Below are 16,358 nucleotides of genomic sequence, written 5' to 3'. Positions count from 1 at the left end.
GAGATGTGAATTAATGTGCAGACAGATTATTAGTTTACTAGTTTTAGGTTTTGATGGTTCAATTAGTCAGACCAGCATAATTGTCAAAAACGATTTAGTGCCAACATTGAAACTCTTTGTTTTTGTATATTATTATAATGGTACTATACAGTATGTAAATCAATTATGTCTATCAATGCCATTCACTATGTCCTTTATTAAATGTAATTAAAACAACCAGACTTCCAGTGTCATTTAATTCTTGCAATGACAGCTTGTTAGTTTATTAAAATGTAGGCCTGTGATGTCCAACAGTATTTACAAATGAAAAATACTGTTTAGAAACCAGATTGGTTGTATCTCTAATAGCATAATCACCTGTTGACAGGAGGAAGTATTTCTGAACAAAAACGGTGCATAATTTATCTCTATGTACATAATAATCATTATTTAATCATTTAGAAACGGTTCTAAATATCTCAAAGGCATTCCTTTTTTATTTTTTCCAGAGCCGATTTTGTGTATAGTTATTGTGAGTTGCCTGCTCCCTCCCTGTTTAAAAGATAACGAATGTATCCGTTTTTCAAGCCGACACGACACAAAATGTTCACTGTATGGCTGAGATAATACAGGCTCACAGGGATAATGCACGTTAACAAGCCCCTCCTGAAAGTTGTTGCTTGTTTTACTGAACTACAGTTCCCACTTGAATCCGGTTCCCTTCGGTAGCATTCTGCAATGCGATTGGGCTTCCCATGTACGTCTACCAATTGCATTTCACAATACTGGCATGTTAAAAAAAATGACTTTTCATGTGGAGCGAAGGCTGAAAGGTGCATAGATTTTCAAGTGGTTGCAGAGGAATATCAGTGTATGTTTTAATAATCCAAGCAAAATAACCGAAGGTCGTACCGAAGGACAGCGTTTTACAATGGGAGGGAGTGAGAGTGTAACGAGAAAGGTGTCTTTTGGTTTGGACGAGGAAGACAGGGTGAGGGTTTTGCACGGAATCAAGGTAAGGAAGGAACAATTGCCAAAAAGCAAACTTATTGGAAAGGTCCTGCTCGCCAAGGAGAACGTATTACGTTTATAACAAATGCAAAAACGGAGACTGAGCTTTATCTGGTTTTTAAGCACCTCTTAAGTCTAGCTCGACAACCTTATACTGGGTACAAACGCCTGGAGATGCAATCCTGTCTTCTAACATCGGATGGAGCAATTTATGTGGGCTAGGGCAGCATCCCATAAGTCATGGCTTTATACAGCTCTCTCAGCACCAAACCAAAGTTGACCTCTGATAAATGCCTGCAGGTTTGCAAGCCGTCTTGCTTTATAATAGGCAAATCGGATGCTGACTGCCGCAAGTGCTGCCGAATTGCCGAAACTGACAATGCCAACGTTACTGTTAAAACAAAAACAAACGGTTATACTGTAGATCAACACGCCAAAACAAAAACAATAGCTGTTTTCTCATACAGGCCCAATTCATGGTTGTTTGAAATATAAAATTAACTTTCTAAATTACTCACCAAATAAACGTGGTAATTTGTGTTCCAGTTTTGGAGCATGTTTGCCTTTTAATCTCGTATTTCACTGTCTTGAAATGCTTGTAATGCTATGCTTTCATCAAGTGCTCTTCAACTTGTGTAAGCAGTGGTTACTATTCACAATATAGCGATTGCATCGTTTATGATTGCAGGTGTTGAGGTCCTTGTTTTTTGTGTCATCGAAAAATATGTACCTCTTAAGCTCAGTGTCTCGAATCTCCAGACACAGGCATAGGTTTGGAATTAGTGGTGCAGAGTTGCGAATCTCACCTGCTGGTCCTTAAGCACCACTTCCAGCAGCGACATGATCTGGTGTAGCTGCCTTCTGTTCAAGGAATGCCTGGGCCCAAAGTTCTTCTCTTCTAAAACGTGTTGCAATAAGGTCCTGAGGTAGCATGATTTTTGAATGTTGTACATTTTTCTGACAGCAGTTAATTCACTTAACACAGCCACGAGACTTGATTGTTTGTTCAGTTTATTGTCATATGCACAAGTGCATGCGTATTTGCATGTATGCTCCAATACAAAGACATTAAAAGAATCGCCAAAAACATAAACACAGAACAGCAGCAACAACAACAAGTAAAATAACATACAACTTAAAAAAAAACAGTATTGTGAGTCAGTGGTAGGGGTAGAGTTCAGTAATCTGACAGCTTGTGGGAAGAAACTGTGAATGTGTTGATGGAGGGGGGTAGTGTGGAACATTGTCCAGTTAGCCTTTAAAATTGTGAAGTCAGGACTGAAAAGAAGTGCATTACTGTCACTTACACTGTTTGTTCCTGGACAAAATGATAACACACTTGTTTTCTCTGAGCAGTTGTCGGAGGATGTCATCAGGAAAATGAAAGAAAAATCAGACGAATCCCAACCCTCTGCTTCAGACGAGTGGTCGTCCTCTCAGACAGAAAGCAGTAAAGACTCCTCAGGTCTTGTCTTGTTTGTGTGAACTATTTTTTTTTAAACACTTGAACTACAAGGTACTGTTTCATCAATAGGTGAAATAATAGAGATGGTATAAAAAGTTTGAAAAGGAGAATTTCAATAAAAAAAATAAAATAGCTTTTCAACAATTTTGCTTATTTCTAATTCCATCATACTGATGAGAGTGATTTGGGTGAACTGACACTTTTGCTTAACTGAAGATTGGTGAATGAGGGGCAGATGCTTACTTGTTGATTGAGTTTTCTTTGGAGAAAGATGTTAACTTTACATTAAATGCCAATGCATTTAATTAATGTGAAAGCACTTAACAAACAGTGAAACAAAATGTGTTGGTGGTCAAACTTTTTAACAACATCACATTAATCTGAAAATGTGAAAGACAATAGTGAAGATGTTTTCTTTTGTTGTTTGTAGGTTCAAAGATGCATTCGGGACACACATTCACAGTAAAAGAAGAGGAGTTGTACAGAAGGTGGGTGTTTTCATTGGTTTGAATTAGGGCCGTGCGGGTTTTTTATAAGTTATTCCGATCTAACATTGACCGTACTGTATTTTAAAAGGTGGAATTCGTCTGACACCCCGTGGTGAAGTGAGGTATTACATCTTTAAACGTGGGTTGGAAGGAAAACGGTTAAAGTATCTTAGAAGAATTCTGAGAGAATATTATTCTAATATGATATAGGAACAAATATGGAAACATTATGTTATTCAGATCTGAGACTAAACCTTTATATTATTTTAGTCATATTAGTTTAGTTTATTTTAGTTTATCTGTCAGCCATCTGTCAGTTCATACAGTTCTCTGTTTTTAAACTGTTTACTAAGTAGCTTCTTTTTTCAGCTAGTAGGTATAATATTGTGGTTTTAAATGTTAAAAGTGAAAAGGGTGTTTATTAATTTGGTTGCTGACACTGTGAAGGTACTCAACCAATTTTTTAAGAAATCAGTTAAACTCCACAAATGTGTCATTATCAGACATTGAACATTGTGGGCTGTCCTGATGGAGAAGGGACCATGCATAACAAGCCTTTGAAGCCCCTGTTTAATATAAGTCATCAAGAAATTCAGAATACTGTAGTCAGCTTAAGTGGGCAGATACAGTCCAGTTAATATTACTACTGCCAAGTCCACAGTATTACTATTCCAAATATTTTCAAAGAGCATAATTCGGCTTTGAATCTTCACTGTCCTTTTCAAACGCGTAACGTGGAAAAATGCCTGAAGGTTCTTTAGCTGCAGATTTAACTGCAGCAAAATCATTCTGTCAGAAAACTGCTGAAGAGAGAATCTTTGCATGCTTAGTCTTTTATGAAGAAAGATAGGATCTTGGTCTGCAGAATGACCTCCTGTAGCTACAATACAGTATAATGATTGCATCAGTACCTTTTAATCTAGCTGAAACATTGTTCTGCATTAACCTTTAGTGTGGTGTTGTGTGTTAATTTTTTGTGCTGCACAATGCTTTGAAGTACTTTAGAAAATATTACCATAAATAAGATCATACACTGTCCATTTTGTGCAAAAAAGTGGATCAATATAAAAAAAACTGCTGACTGTAAAGAAATACCTCTGAAAGCTTGGAACGATGATGATGGTGGTGATGGTATTGATTAAGTTATGTCTTAACTCTGTGTTGCGGGTTGTAATTTTTTTTATTTTTTGAAAATACTATTAGTTGTTATAGTAGTTGTACTATTTTACTTTAGTAATGATGAAAATGTACATTATTTAAAAAAAATGTCTTGGTTGATTTTGTTAATGTTTTGGTCAATTTATGCCCTCATACTTTTTTATGCTTTGTGTGTCCAGAAAGTGCATTGCATTTTTGCCCGGATTAGGGTGTTTGGTGTTCTTGTGGTGCAGGAGACTGTTCTGGTGTGTAATCAGTTACAGGTGTGATGCCGTACGTGCGTGACCCTCTCTTGCAGGTACGAGAGGGAGAAGGCGATGGTCCAGGAGGAGCTGGCTCGGATTGCCCGGAAGGAGAGAGAGTCGGTGCGAGACGAGCTGAGTCTGGCAGTCCTTCGGGAACGAGCCCACACACGCCAGGAGGCAGAGAAGGCCAAGGTGCTGGTGAGTGTCCCTCCACTGTGCCCCCAAGAACACAGCAGTGTACCTAAATGCAGATCCCTGCATGAGCTGGCACCTTGAAAATGAGTCCGATGGAGTTTAAATTTACACAATCAGAAGTGAAGGCAGCTTTTTTTGGTATCTTGTTGCTTTGAAGTTTGGAAATTAAGGGGAACGTTGTAAATGTTGTTAATGGAGTCAGTCACCTTAAGTTTTATACTAAGGAATTGCCTTAACTCAACTCAAATTCATTCTATTAATTTCCCAAAGTAAAAAAAAAAAGTGGCAGTAAGACAGCCCTTGACCTATTCACTTATATTTTAAGCCATCTCAATTAAAAAAATAAAATAATAATAATTATTATTATTATTAATAAATAATTATTAATTAATTTTAAGTTAACTGGTATTTAGGATAGTTGTTATTAACCCTTTTTTGTACAATGTTTTGCACAATGCTTGTAGTGCCTTTAGGTCTTCAGATAAATATTTGAAAATGAATATGGATCAAAATTAGATGAAAACAGACATGTTTGTGGCTGTCTTTTCTTTGTGCAGTTTTATCGGTGAGATAGTCTGGGATTTAAATCACAGTAAGGAATTAAAAAAAGTTGTCCTAAAACATGTGAAGACAAAAGGATATTGAATTGGTGTGAAACTGTTAAAAGAGAACTCAAACTATTGAACTAGATTCATTTCTAACATTGTGTTGTACTAAAGAATTCAAATTAAAGCAAGTTTGCACACTGGATGTTTGGCTCCTTTAACCCCTTGTAAACTCAACCTTGATTCAAATCAAAGTGATTCCCTTGTGAAATTTTTCACAAATGCATTCTGCTCTTTTGAAAAGCTCCTCAAAAGCTCCTCCTGTTTGTATTACCTAGTGCGGTGACTGTTTAACTAGTAATTTGAATTTTATGACTTGATTCTGATATGGTTTGGTGGAGTACTAAATGAGTCTCAGAGAAAACTGAACCATAGTGATTTTTCTGAATGATCTCTGATCTTAAATAACAATCTCTACGGTTATGTAGGTTCAGATTTCTAGTCTTACAGTAGGTAGGCTTCTTATCGTCCACAACAGAAATGCCTCTTCTTTTCCCACCTGGGGGCGTGCTCAGTCAAGAGCATCTTGTGTAAGGCCCAAGCTGTTTAACTTTGATGTCTAGAGGCCTTTGTGGTGTGTGGTACCGTAAAATTACAATCTTGGTTTTGTACACATCAAAGCTACTTCAGGCTGAAGCCTTAGACAGGCCACATGGTTATCTTAGATCTTGGCTCTGGATTAGCACTGGAGGCTGATGCTGGCTGTGGGTTGGTGTTTTTCCAAACACCTGCTGTACTTGATTACCTTCTACTTCCGTATTGCAGGTGTCATTATTATATTGACTATCAGCTGGCACAGACCTGTGGCCATGGGTTTAAGTAAATTTACAATGGAAACCCTTGAGACTCTGTTCAGAAGTAGACAAACCTAAAACCAAAACCATAAGTGAATATTATGCTACAGAACAGATTGGATGTGTTTAATATTTGTTTATTCCATTTTTTGTTATAAATTGTTACTTTGACTTAGTTTTTGTTGTTATTGTTTCATTCTCTTTATCCATTATGAGGTAAAGCTAACAGTATAGGTGACATTCAGCTCCCACCACTTAAATCACCCATGGCTTTTGTGGATAGATTTGTAAAAGAGCCAGTAAGCTTTAACCTTTTTAAATTTACATAATGTCAGTGGTTGTGTTTTACTTCACAGAGGTTCTGTTTTAGTTGGTCTAATACTTTATCATTGTATTGTGAGCGGCTGCCTTCATAACTTATTTTTCTCTCAACGTTGTTGGTACTGTGTAACAGCTGCAAAGATATTTCCAACTTCAGTGGTAGGTCACGTTTATACATTTATTTGCCTTATTCACAAACTGAAAGTGTGTCACACTTTGTGTGACTAAAGTGTGTGACTGAACGTAAGATTAGGTGACAGTGCTCTGCCTGAAACATAACAATGATGTAGAACAGAATTTGGTCAGCTCGGTGCTAAGATTATTGCCATCAATACAGATAAGGTTACATTATCCATATTGATGGCAAGGAGAGAAATGATTCATTGCCTGGATATTTAGAGAGATGTACTGTAAATGCAGGAACCTGGTTACTTTCCATGGATTTATGTCCATTAATATCCCAATATTACTGCAAGCTAAAGTCCATGAATAATATGAATATATGTATTATAGAAAACAAAAATTTATCAATTTAAAAAGAGTGGTCAGCGTGCACGGTAAATATGTTTACACAAATATATAAAATAAGAATGTCATAAGAAGCATGCCAACAGATAAAACATACTATGCCTGTCTAGGCAGAAATTTTAAAATGTTTTTCATTTTACGTGTATGTATTTTCTTTCAAGCGTGACGCTCTGAATGTAAGTAGAGAAGCAAAACTCTAAAACTGATATAAACAATAAACAGCTAAGTGAAGTAATTCATTAGCCATGCAGTGTTTAATAACCCATTACTGTCAACAACAGATGTACCCAGATGCCTGCGTTAAGACGTACGCTTTGCACTGAACGCTCATAAGCTGCTGCCCCTGGGCAAGACTGAGCTCGCACTCTTGTGCCTTTCTGCTCTCCGCTGCTGTGAGAATCTAGCTAAGCCCACGGCTGTGGCTGTTATCTCAGGCTGACAAAGATTGTGCTCTCAGGATTTTCTTGTGTCGGTATCCGGTGATGTCCCCAAGCACAAAAATCCACTTGCAGTCGCAGCTACCTGCTCTTATTTATTTATTTATTTTGTCTAATGGCAAGTTTATAATAAGACTCTCTCTTTGGGCTAGTTTAGCTAAGCCCTGGTTAAGTGCCTCTTTGCAAATCACTGTCGAAATTTTAAGTAACCTGAAATTGCTTTTTTTGATTACATCCCGTTTTTTTCCCCGCTCACACAAATCTTGCAGGAAATGTTTTCCCCTCCACCTCCCCTTCCCCTTAGCTATGCTGTTATCTGCAGTATGTGAAAGGTAAATTGTACCAAGAGAGTTTCTTGAGGATTTAGATACAGGCTGATGTTTTACACGGAGTCCCATTCTCTGGCTGACTTCTGAGACATGTTGCCAGCACCTTATCTTGGTTCTGACACACACCGGACATTAATCGAAATTCATTGGAGAGGCACGTGTGGGGAATTCACTATCAGGCAATGTGCAGAACCTCTATTGTGGAGACGTAATTGTGTTTTAACCCCTCTTGGGACTTGCACACAAGTGCTGGGACATTTTTCACTCTGGCATGAGATTAATAATGACGCTCTTAAAGATAATAATACCTACATATATAAAATCATCCTCTCTGTAAAATACAGGTTTCTTCCAGATTTTTGCTTATTATGGTGTTTTCAGACCAGGAAAATCAAATTGTTTTAATAATAGGAGAGCGGGAAAGGAAGACTGATTCTTGAAAACCACAAATTATGTAAATCGTGCCACCCAAAATTAGAGGTGAGCATCAGGCAGTTTCACTCTGTGTATAATTTGCAGTAGCAAAATACAGCCTGGGAAGCACGAAAGCAAAAAGAAAAATGTTGCTTAAGAAATAATAGCCTCTTCTTGAGTTTAATTAATAAAAAGCCAGCCAAAAAGACATTAAAAGGCTTGTTTGACAGATTTCTAATAGGGCCCTTGAGCCTTTGAAAAACCATTGGCAACTTGGTGTGGATTGATAAGTGCTTATTTTGTGTCTTCGACAATAAATTATATGGTATAACCTGAGGTTGCTGGCTAAGCTGTCCGTAGGGGCAGCAGTGAGCTTTTTTGAAAGTCCTATACTGTGCGTAACTCTGTGTGCACATGTGAAGAGTGTGGGTAGAGTGCTAGAAACTGTCTAAAGATTCTAACAGCTAAATGGGTCCGATGGGGTAAATAGTTTATTTCGTTTGTAACAGTTCTTACATCTAACAGAGACGGGGATCTCCTGCTGTGTTGCTTGAGATGGCACAGTCCAACATTTTTTTTTAAATCTGAGAAACCTAGTTTTTTTTAATTATATGCCCACCCTATTTGGAGTTGCTAGTTGTTTCTCATGTCGGCTCGCAGTGATGACTGCTGTACCAATATAGACCGAATGAAGAAATGAGGATAGGCACCCACGCTTTGAGATATTCATCCTTTGACATGTTCTAAGCTACTCAGTGATGGATATGAGGTTCGGTGCCCTTTGGAGGAGAGTTGTGGCCCTTACTGACCACACCTAGTCCTGGCTGCCTAATCCCAGTCCTAACCCAGGTGACACTTAAACAATTGTGTATTGCCACTTGAAATCCTGATCACAGTCTTCTAGTGACATGACCTGCACTTGTCACCTAGATCATAGAGCTCACTCTGTGCCTGGGTGTGGGCTTTCACCAGTTTAGCTACTTGCAGTCCATCTCACTGGTTTTCTGTTTTTGGAAATGTTACAGTCTAAGACCTGGGAAACTTATTAGAGTTAACTGGACCAGCTCTTTTCCTTAGTTCTTATGCAGCTGATAATCTAATGTACCTGAAATAGCATCTTGTTTCACATGTTCTGGATAAGGGTGATTAATGAGTGTGTGGGTGCACCAGTTCTCAGCTGGCTTCCCCAAGATCACCAGGAGCAGCATTTTAGTACCGATCAGCATACGTTATAGACTTGAAACAGGCTAGAAATGTTGCACAGAGTAAAAGTGAAAATGAAAGAGAGTAATTTTGTCAAGTATTTCTGACTAGTCAAAAATACATCACTGAGTATCTGGAGGTAAGCGTCTTTATAGGCTAGTTTATGATGTTGCTGGAAACCTATTGTTATTGTTCAGGTTGTGATTCCAAGAAGCAAAGTTGGTGGTGGTTGAGCTTGTTTTTTGTTACCACTGTTATTTTCAAATACTCCTGAAAACTCATGTAATTTGGCAGGATTTTAACAGGCTAGGTGAAGATAAAAGTATGCTGGCAGGTCGCATACAGTAGTTAGGCTGCCATATTGGATTTTTTAAAACAAAACTGGAAGAATTGTGAGCCATGGTGGAGGTCTAAAATGTGTTGGATCATGTGATACTCTGTCCATGATAAAATTATCTTCATCACAAAGTAATTGGTGATAGGCTTGGTTTTTGTTGAAAAACGTGAACGACTACTCCTTCAAAACCACGAAGCCAAACAATGCAAACTTGATATACATGAAGTAGTTAAATTGGTCTGTCAAGATTGTTCATGGCAAGTTGCAATTAAACAAAAAACATTGCTATGTTACGTACATGATTTGGTAGCCATATAAGACCTTTGACCTGCTCTTATAAACTAATGAAAATTGAGTTTATAAACCCAAGAGTGCAGATAGGATCATGGTTACTAAAGAACACAAATGAAAAACCTTATTTGCTTGTCTTTTTTCATGACAGATAACCACTCTTAAAGGTCAAATGCAAATCTGTTACAAAAAAGGGATGATCTGTAATGATCCTAGCTTGTAGCTATATTTAAAGTTTGTATTCATCATCTGTCGTTTTGTCTATATCTTGATTTTGCTATAATTTACAGTGCCCTTTATTATAAAAGTAATCAGTCATGACGCTGCATATGGGAAGGGATACCCACACGGTAATGGCTGTAACTCAAGTGACAGACCATGGCTGCTTGGAAGTATCTGGAATCCTTAAATCGGTTTATTATGCTGTGCTTGTTTTATGGGACACTGAATTTAATATCACCTTGAGTGCTGTTTTTTTTTAAACAGGTGGCTTACAAAAATCGAAAAATGACACAAGAATTATGACATTTTCAGATTCACTGCTTTACCTGGATGGAAACTATAGAGGTGCCATTGACTACAAGCAATGGTTAATGGATAAAAATCAACAGCATTTCAAAATGCAGCTTGCAATTTCCAGAGCATTTCTAACCCTACATGGTGACTGACCCCAGATACCATAACTCATCTGCTCATTGTGTTTCTAGAGCACAGTTCTGCCTGAGGGCTGATGGAGCGTTCCAACACATTCCTTACATAACGACGACGTGCTTGGATATTTAATACTAAAATATACCCCATTAATTTTGATAATAAAGAATATATGTAAATCTATATGTCCCATCTTTTACTTCAGTGGAATTTTAACATATAAATAATATGCACACACAGTTCATAGGCAATCTAGGATATCTTTTTGTACATGAAAGCAGGGGTGATAAATTTTACTTTAAAGATCATAGGGTAAATGAAAACAGAGGATTATTATTTTTGTCTGAAGGATGATTTAATAAAAAGTGGTCAGGATGGATGGCTTTTTTCTTATTTTTTCAGCACAGTCCTTGAGTAATGAAAGGAGGTGGAGGAGGGATATAAATTGCATGCTGCTGTGTTGTTTGGCAATAGCATATGTCAATAAAGTGGCAGCTATTCAATTGAGTAGTTTAGAGTGTGGGTGAATGGAAGCTATATAGTACCACTATACCAGAATATACCAGTGTATATCACTATACAAGTATTTTTTAAATTTAAATTTGGCTGAAACCCAATGCTATGTTGCTTGTATCTCAGTTGTGGAAAAGTGAGAGCTTTAATGCACATATCGCTGATCTTGGTTTTAATTCTTCTACAGAATCCAGAGGCTTTCATGTGATCTTGTCCTTGAATGTGATCTTTGAAATCTGTGTTAAATATCACCCGAGTTTATTATTCTTCATTACTTGTTTATATTGGTATGTTGCGGAAAAGTTAGTGAGTGCTTTTATTTAGGCACACAATGATTGTGGTGCTGTGTTTGCTGGTGATGTTAAAATCCTTCACAGTTTACAGTACATTGAAAGCTCAGCTGTATAGATAAAAACAAGAACTCCATCTCATGACCATACATAACACCCCGTGACAAAATGGCACCATTTTACATCTCTTTTTCACAAATAATAAACCTATATCTTACAGCGTAAAGAGCTTATAATGAATAAGGCTTCTTCCAAGAGCATTTTCTTCAATTGGGATTGTCAGGGCACCTGATGAAGGTATTACACACATGTCTGGTATCTGTTTTTTAAGGAAAACACATTTGTCTGTTGTTTTGAAAGGTTTGCTGTGAGGGAGATTACACCCTTAACTGCTGGCATGATGGCAAGTGTACTGTGTGAAATAACATGGTGACAATATAATTTGTTCCACATGGAGTAATTACTGTTGCAGAAATACCATTTTCTTCATCTAAGCAGGACTTTGTGGAGTACCACTGGTTGAAAATGGTATGTACTGAATAAAGAACACAATTTTTTTCAGATAAATCCAAGTAATTCTCAAACCAGGACTTTTTTTTTTAGTGAGGACGAATGTGCTTGCATTAAGTGGTCCAGCTTATCATACAGCATGAATTTTATTTACTCTACAATATGTAATTTCTTAAAAATATAGGTTCAACTATGGAGGACATGCTTTCCGCCACAAACAGTACAACAAAGGAAACTGTGATGTAATGACTTGTATGTATGTTTTTCTTAGATATTAGTGTTCTAACTTATTTCATTTTTCAGGAAAGAAAAAATATCACAGTCTAATAACTTCAGGATATGAAGGACTGATTTTGGTTCTGCAGTCTTTCAACTTAGCGTTGACAGTAACTCCTCCTGATCATTCTAGATGTGCCTGATAAATGGAAAACAGAAAACTGAAAAAAAACAGAAGAATGAATAAATTGATAATCTGAATCTGACAGCCTTGCTGTGACTCTAGGGAAATTAAGAGTCAATGTTTGAAACATCCCTCCTTAAACTGTACTTTCTCAAACCTTTTCATCCCCAATGCATTACATACTCATGGGGTTTCCTGTTCATATAAATTCTGCTTGCTATTTCTCCTGCAGATGGAGAGGTCACTAGTAGTTCCAAGGGGTAAGGTAAACCCATAAGTTTTGGGAATGGGGTTGTGGGGAAATTTCTTCATGACCAGGGTCTGCAGCGCTCCTACAGTATGTGTTCATTTGTAAGGATTGCATCGAAAAGGAAGTTCTGAAGTTGGAGCATGCCCATGGCTGGAGCTGTTTCTTTGCAGATGATTCCTTTGAGGGGATTTGTTTTCTCTTTACTACCACCCAGAGGAGGGGGAGTCAAAAGTTCAGTCTGTCAATTAAAGTATCTCGCTGTTGTAAAATGACGAGACTGGTATCAACTTCCTCTGGGTTTCCTGTCTCTTAACTTTGTATAGCTAGATTTCTTGTGCAGGAAAATTGAATATTGTCAGGTCAAGGTTGTGATGATAAGATAAGTGTTGGAAATTTAATTTGAAATATGCTTTATTTCTGTTTTTCTCAGCATTTTTTATCTTACCATTTGCTCTCCTAAACTCCTTAAAGAGAGTGTACTTAACAGAAAATGTCTGAAAATTATCTTGCAGATTAAAACGTCTTAGAAAAAAATTATAAACTAGAGTCAGAAATAACACCTTCTTTTTTGCTGGGAAAGTACAATTTGAAGTACTGTAGCTTTCTTTTTTCGTGTTGTGGATGTCACTCAAAACTGGGTTTACTGAAGTTTAAATGGCTCATATTCCTTCATTTTGTCCCCCCAGGTCAAAATGCAAAACAACATCAGGAGAGAGCGATAAATTGTACTCTCAAATAACTTGGCACTGTTGTTGATTACATACTAACCTTTGAAGAAAACATGGATGCCATATGTAAGAAGGGCCAACAGTACAAATACACAGAAGAACATTCTGTGTATGTGTACTACAACAATGACTTTATTCTATAGAACTTTCAATGAATTTGTCCAAACATTCACTGTGGTAGCCTGGTTTGGTAACCTTAATACATGCAATGAAAATGGACTGGGCATGATTGTGAAGATAGCCAGCAAACCTATTCGTGCACAACAGCTACAGCTGGCAGACGTCTATGTCAACCAAATAATGTGGAAGACCAATATAGTCATTGACTGTCATGACCATTCCTTGCACAGTGAATTCGACCTCCTTCTGTCTGGGTGTCGATTCAAGAGCAATAGAACTAAGTCATCTTTTATTCCCACAGCTATTAACCTGCTTGATTTATACAACTGCCTATTTTTTCATATATGCATTTCTCTTATTTGTTAATGGGTTCATCTTTTACCTGCCTGCAAAGCAAATTGTCCTTCTGGGACAATAGAGTATATTCTGTTTGGAACTGGGGTACCATGAAAACTATGAATGAAATTTGAGAAGGAAAATATCATGGGGACACGTGACATACTAAACAAGAAGACGTTGTTTAATTGATCAGATTTAAACATTTTTAATTTTTCAATATAAAAATAAAAAAAATACAGCAATGATAAAGGAAGGACAAAGCCATTAATGAGATTTTAGGAGATATGTATTGCACTTTGTGAGCAAGAATGCATCTAATTGATCTGAAAATAATAACAACAATATATACTGTACAGCAAATTATCTTATAAACTTTTATTAATACGGCAACATGCATCAGAAGAAAAAAGACTGCTGTGTTTTCATGCTCATGTTTAAGAATTAATAAAATGCAGTTTAAATTGCAAAATATGTGATTAAAGAATTCAAACAAGAAAAAAAAAAGTTTTCCTTGAAGTCTTAGAGCGGCACATTCTGAAAACCTGTCAGAGAAGCATGTTAATCAAGGCGCAATATTAGTGAGTCTGTCTCCTTTGAGCCAAGATGTGTAAAATAAACCCTAGTCCTCTTTAATGCCTTATTTTTTATCTCAAACTCTTGCCTTTGTCTTTCACAGACAAACTCTGTTATTCTTTTCTTTTCCTCTCTTTCGTCTGGCGTTTTCAGACATTCCCTTCTTATCTACGAATTCTTCTTTGCATCCAATGAATAGTCTTAAGGAGATTAATTTCAGAGCAGGAGGAAAAAAGACCAAAGGGATTTTTCTTTTAAATTTTAATAATGCCTTTACAGGCAGTCAGTGGAATAGGTGATAAAGTCACATTTGCATTAGGCTGTTTTTTTGCCTGTTTAATTAAAACTCCATCGAGCTAACATTTGTCAGTTCAGGGTTTAATACCAGCTAATATAATTTATATTGTGTTTGTTTTAAACTTTTCTAAAGCAATAAAAACACCTCAATAGTCAACTGGAAAGGTAAGTGAAAATATTTGTTAAGTTTAAACTGAATATTGAAATTTCTTCATGATGTTCCTGTTTACATTGCAGAATACTTAGATTATACAAGTTTTCGTTTTTTGTGAAAGAGGTTCTGTGTTTTACTCAGAATGTCTTAAACTATTCTGAAATACTTCTGCATTGACACACATGTTGTGCCATTTTAGGTTCTCTTTGTGTCCAGCAGTGTGTGCTGTTAAATGCTGACTCTAACCAGTCACATTTTTCAGTTTCATGCAGTCTGTCATACTTAGCTGTATGTAATACTCCCATTTGCTTTGCTTAGGTTGTTAACATCTCCTTATTATTTCTTGGGTGATTGTTTTTCAGACTATATACAGTACTCTGGCTGCCTGTTGGGTATACTATGCTAAATTTCAACTAAATAGAAAAGAAAATATTACATTTCCAGTCGATTGAGAATATTGTACGTAGACGTGTATCGACTTGGTTTTGCTTAATTTTTTATTTCAATGTCACAATAACATACCAATTTTGTGATGAAGTTTTATAAAGAGGTGTTCATCCCTGAAGCAGAGAGAAACCAAAAGTATGGCCTGCAGAGCTGTGCTCCAGGGATGAATTGTTGCTTCTGCCTGTTGGCTTCACAGAAGCTGCACATACTGTACTACCAGGTCTCAGCTGGAGGTGTTTCTGCATGGCATTGAGCCCAAATTACTAAGCATTTGCTCAGAAGGGGATGTGGAGGCTTGTGTTTAACAGAATAATGCCCTTGGTATATACATGCATTGAGGTGGGAAGTAAACAGTGTTGTTTGTCTGGGTAGTGTACTAAAGCAGTGTACTGAAGTTGTATTAAACTTATTTTGCTCATTCGATTCTGGTACTAGATCCTTACTCCAGAGGTGAGATATTTACTATCTACAGCCATTCTGTCACTGAACTGTCCTTCAGTGAATCCTTGATAATAAAAGCTCTAAGGGAACAGGATATTGGTTCTGATATCTCGGACAGTATCTGGGAATCTGTTCTTTTATGTGAGTTCTGTGCTTGTCATTGGCTCTTGTACTTTTAACTCCAAAGACTGAGATGAAATATGATCATTTTTAGTCCATAATTATCTTTCACTAAGCAGGTTATTTTGTCAGAAAAATTGTAAGGTGAGTTAATTCTTCACAAAATGGACTGCTGCCAGAAAAAATGAGCATAATTTAAAGATTTTCCTTTTGCATACATGGTTTTTGCCCTCCCACGACAGAGGGCTGCATGCTTTGGACACTGATGGTTTTTCAGTCTGCCCGCTACTTATCAGTGTGGTAGAACATTGTTAGTTTTTATTTTGTGCAGTGTGTGTGGCATGCAGGAGTAGCATTGCACTGAAATAAATAGACTTTTGCTAAATAGAGCAGCTGGAGCGTTGACAACATTTCCATATTTAATTTTACAAAACAGTTTTAAGCTACTACATTCATTTACTAAGATTAACCTCTGTCATAATGACTGGTATTATCGGTCACATTGTCTAAAAGTATAAAACATTATCAGCATCTTAAGACAAAGTTTTCCAAGCTGTGCCTAAATCTTTGCAGTGAATCCTGTCTGTAGAGTATGTTACCCAAACAGACCAATGTGGCCAACTGGAAATATTTATGGGCATCTCTTCTAACAAACACATACAAATGATATTCTTCAAAATTTAGATTAGCAGTAATACATTTTCAACTTAGTTTAATTTAGTCAA

General features: G+C 36.9%; 1 protein-coding gene across 3 annotated transcripts in view; it reads left to right on the top strand.

Annotated features, from left to right (window-relative positions):
* Positions 1-783: 783 nt before the first annotated feature.
* LOC148835383 (MICOS complex subunit mic25a-like) overlaps positions 784-16,358 on the top strand; it is a 150,865-nt gene continuing 135,290 nt past the window's right edge. For all 3 annotated transcript variants that reach the window (XM_088915662.1, XM_088915659.1, XM_088915661.1), the window contains exons 1-4: positions 784-994; positions 2,347-2,455; positions 2,886-2,943; positions 4,400-4,544. In XM_088915662.1, coding sequence (XP_088771788.1) covers positions 911-994; positions 2,347-2,455; positions 2,886-2,943; positions 4,400-4,544 — 396 coding nt within the window. In that variant the 5' untranslated portion in view covers positions 784-910. The remainder of the gene's footprint in view (positions 995-2,346; positions 2,456-2,885; positions 2,944-4,399; positions 4,545-16,358) is intronic.

Source organism: Atractosteus spatula, chromosome 5, assembly GCF_055471065.1.
Source record: "Atractosteus spatula isolate fAtrSpa1 chromosome 5, fAtrSpa1.hap1, whole genome shotgun sequence".
NCBI lineage: Eukaryota > Metazoa > Chordata > Actinopteri > Semionotiformes > Lepisosteidae > Atractosteus > Atractosteus spatula.
Note: the sequence above shows the minus strand (reverse complement) of the source record. Positions and strands in the feature narration are given on the sequence as shown.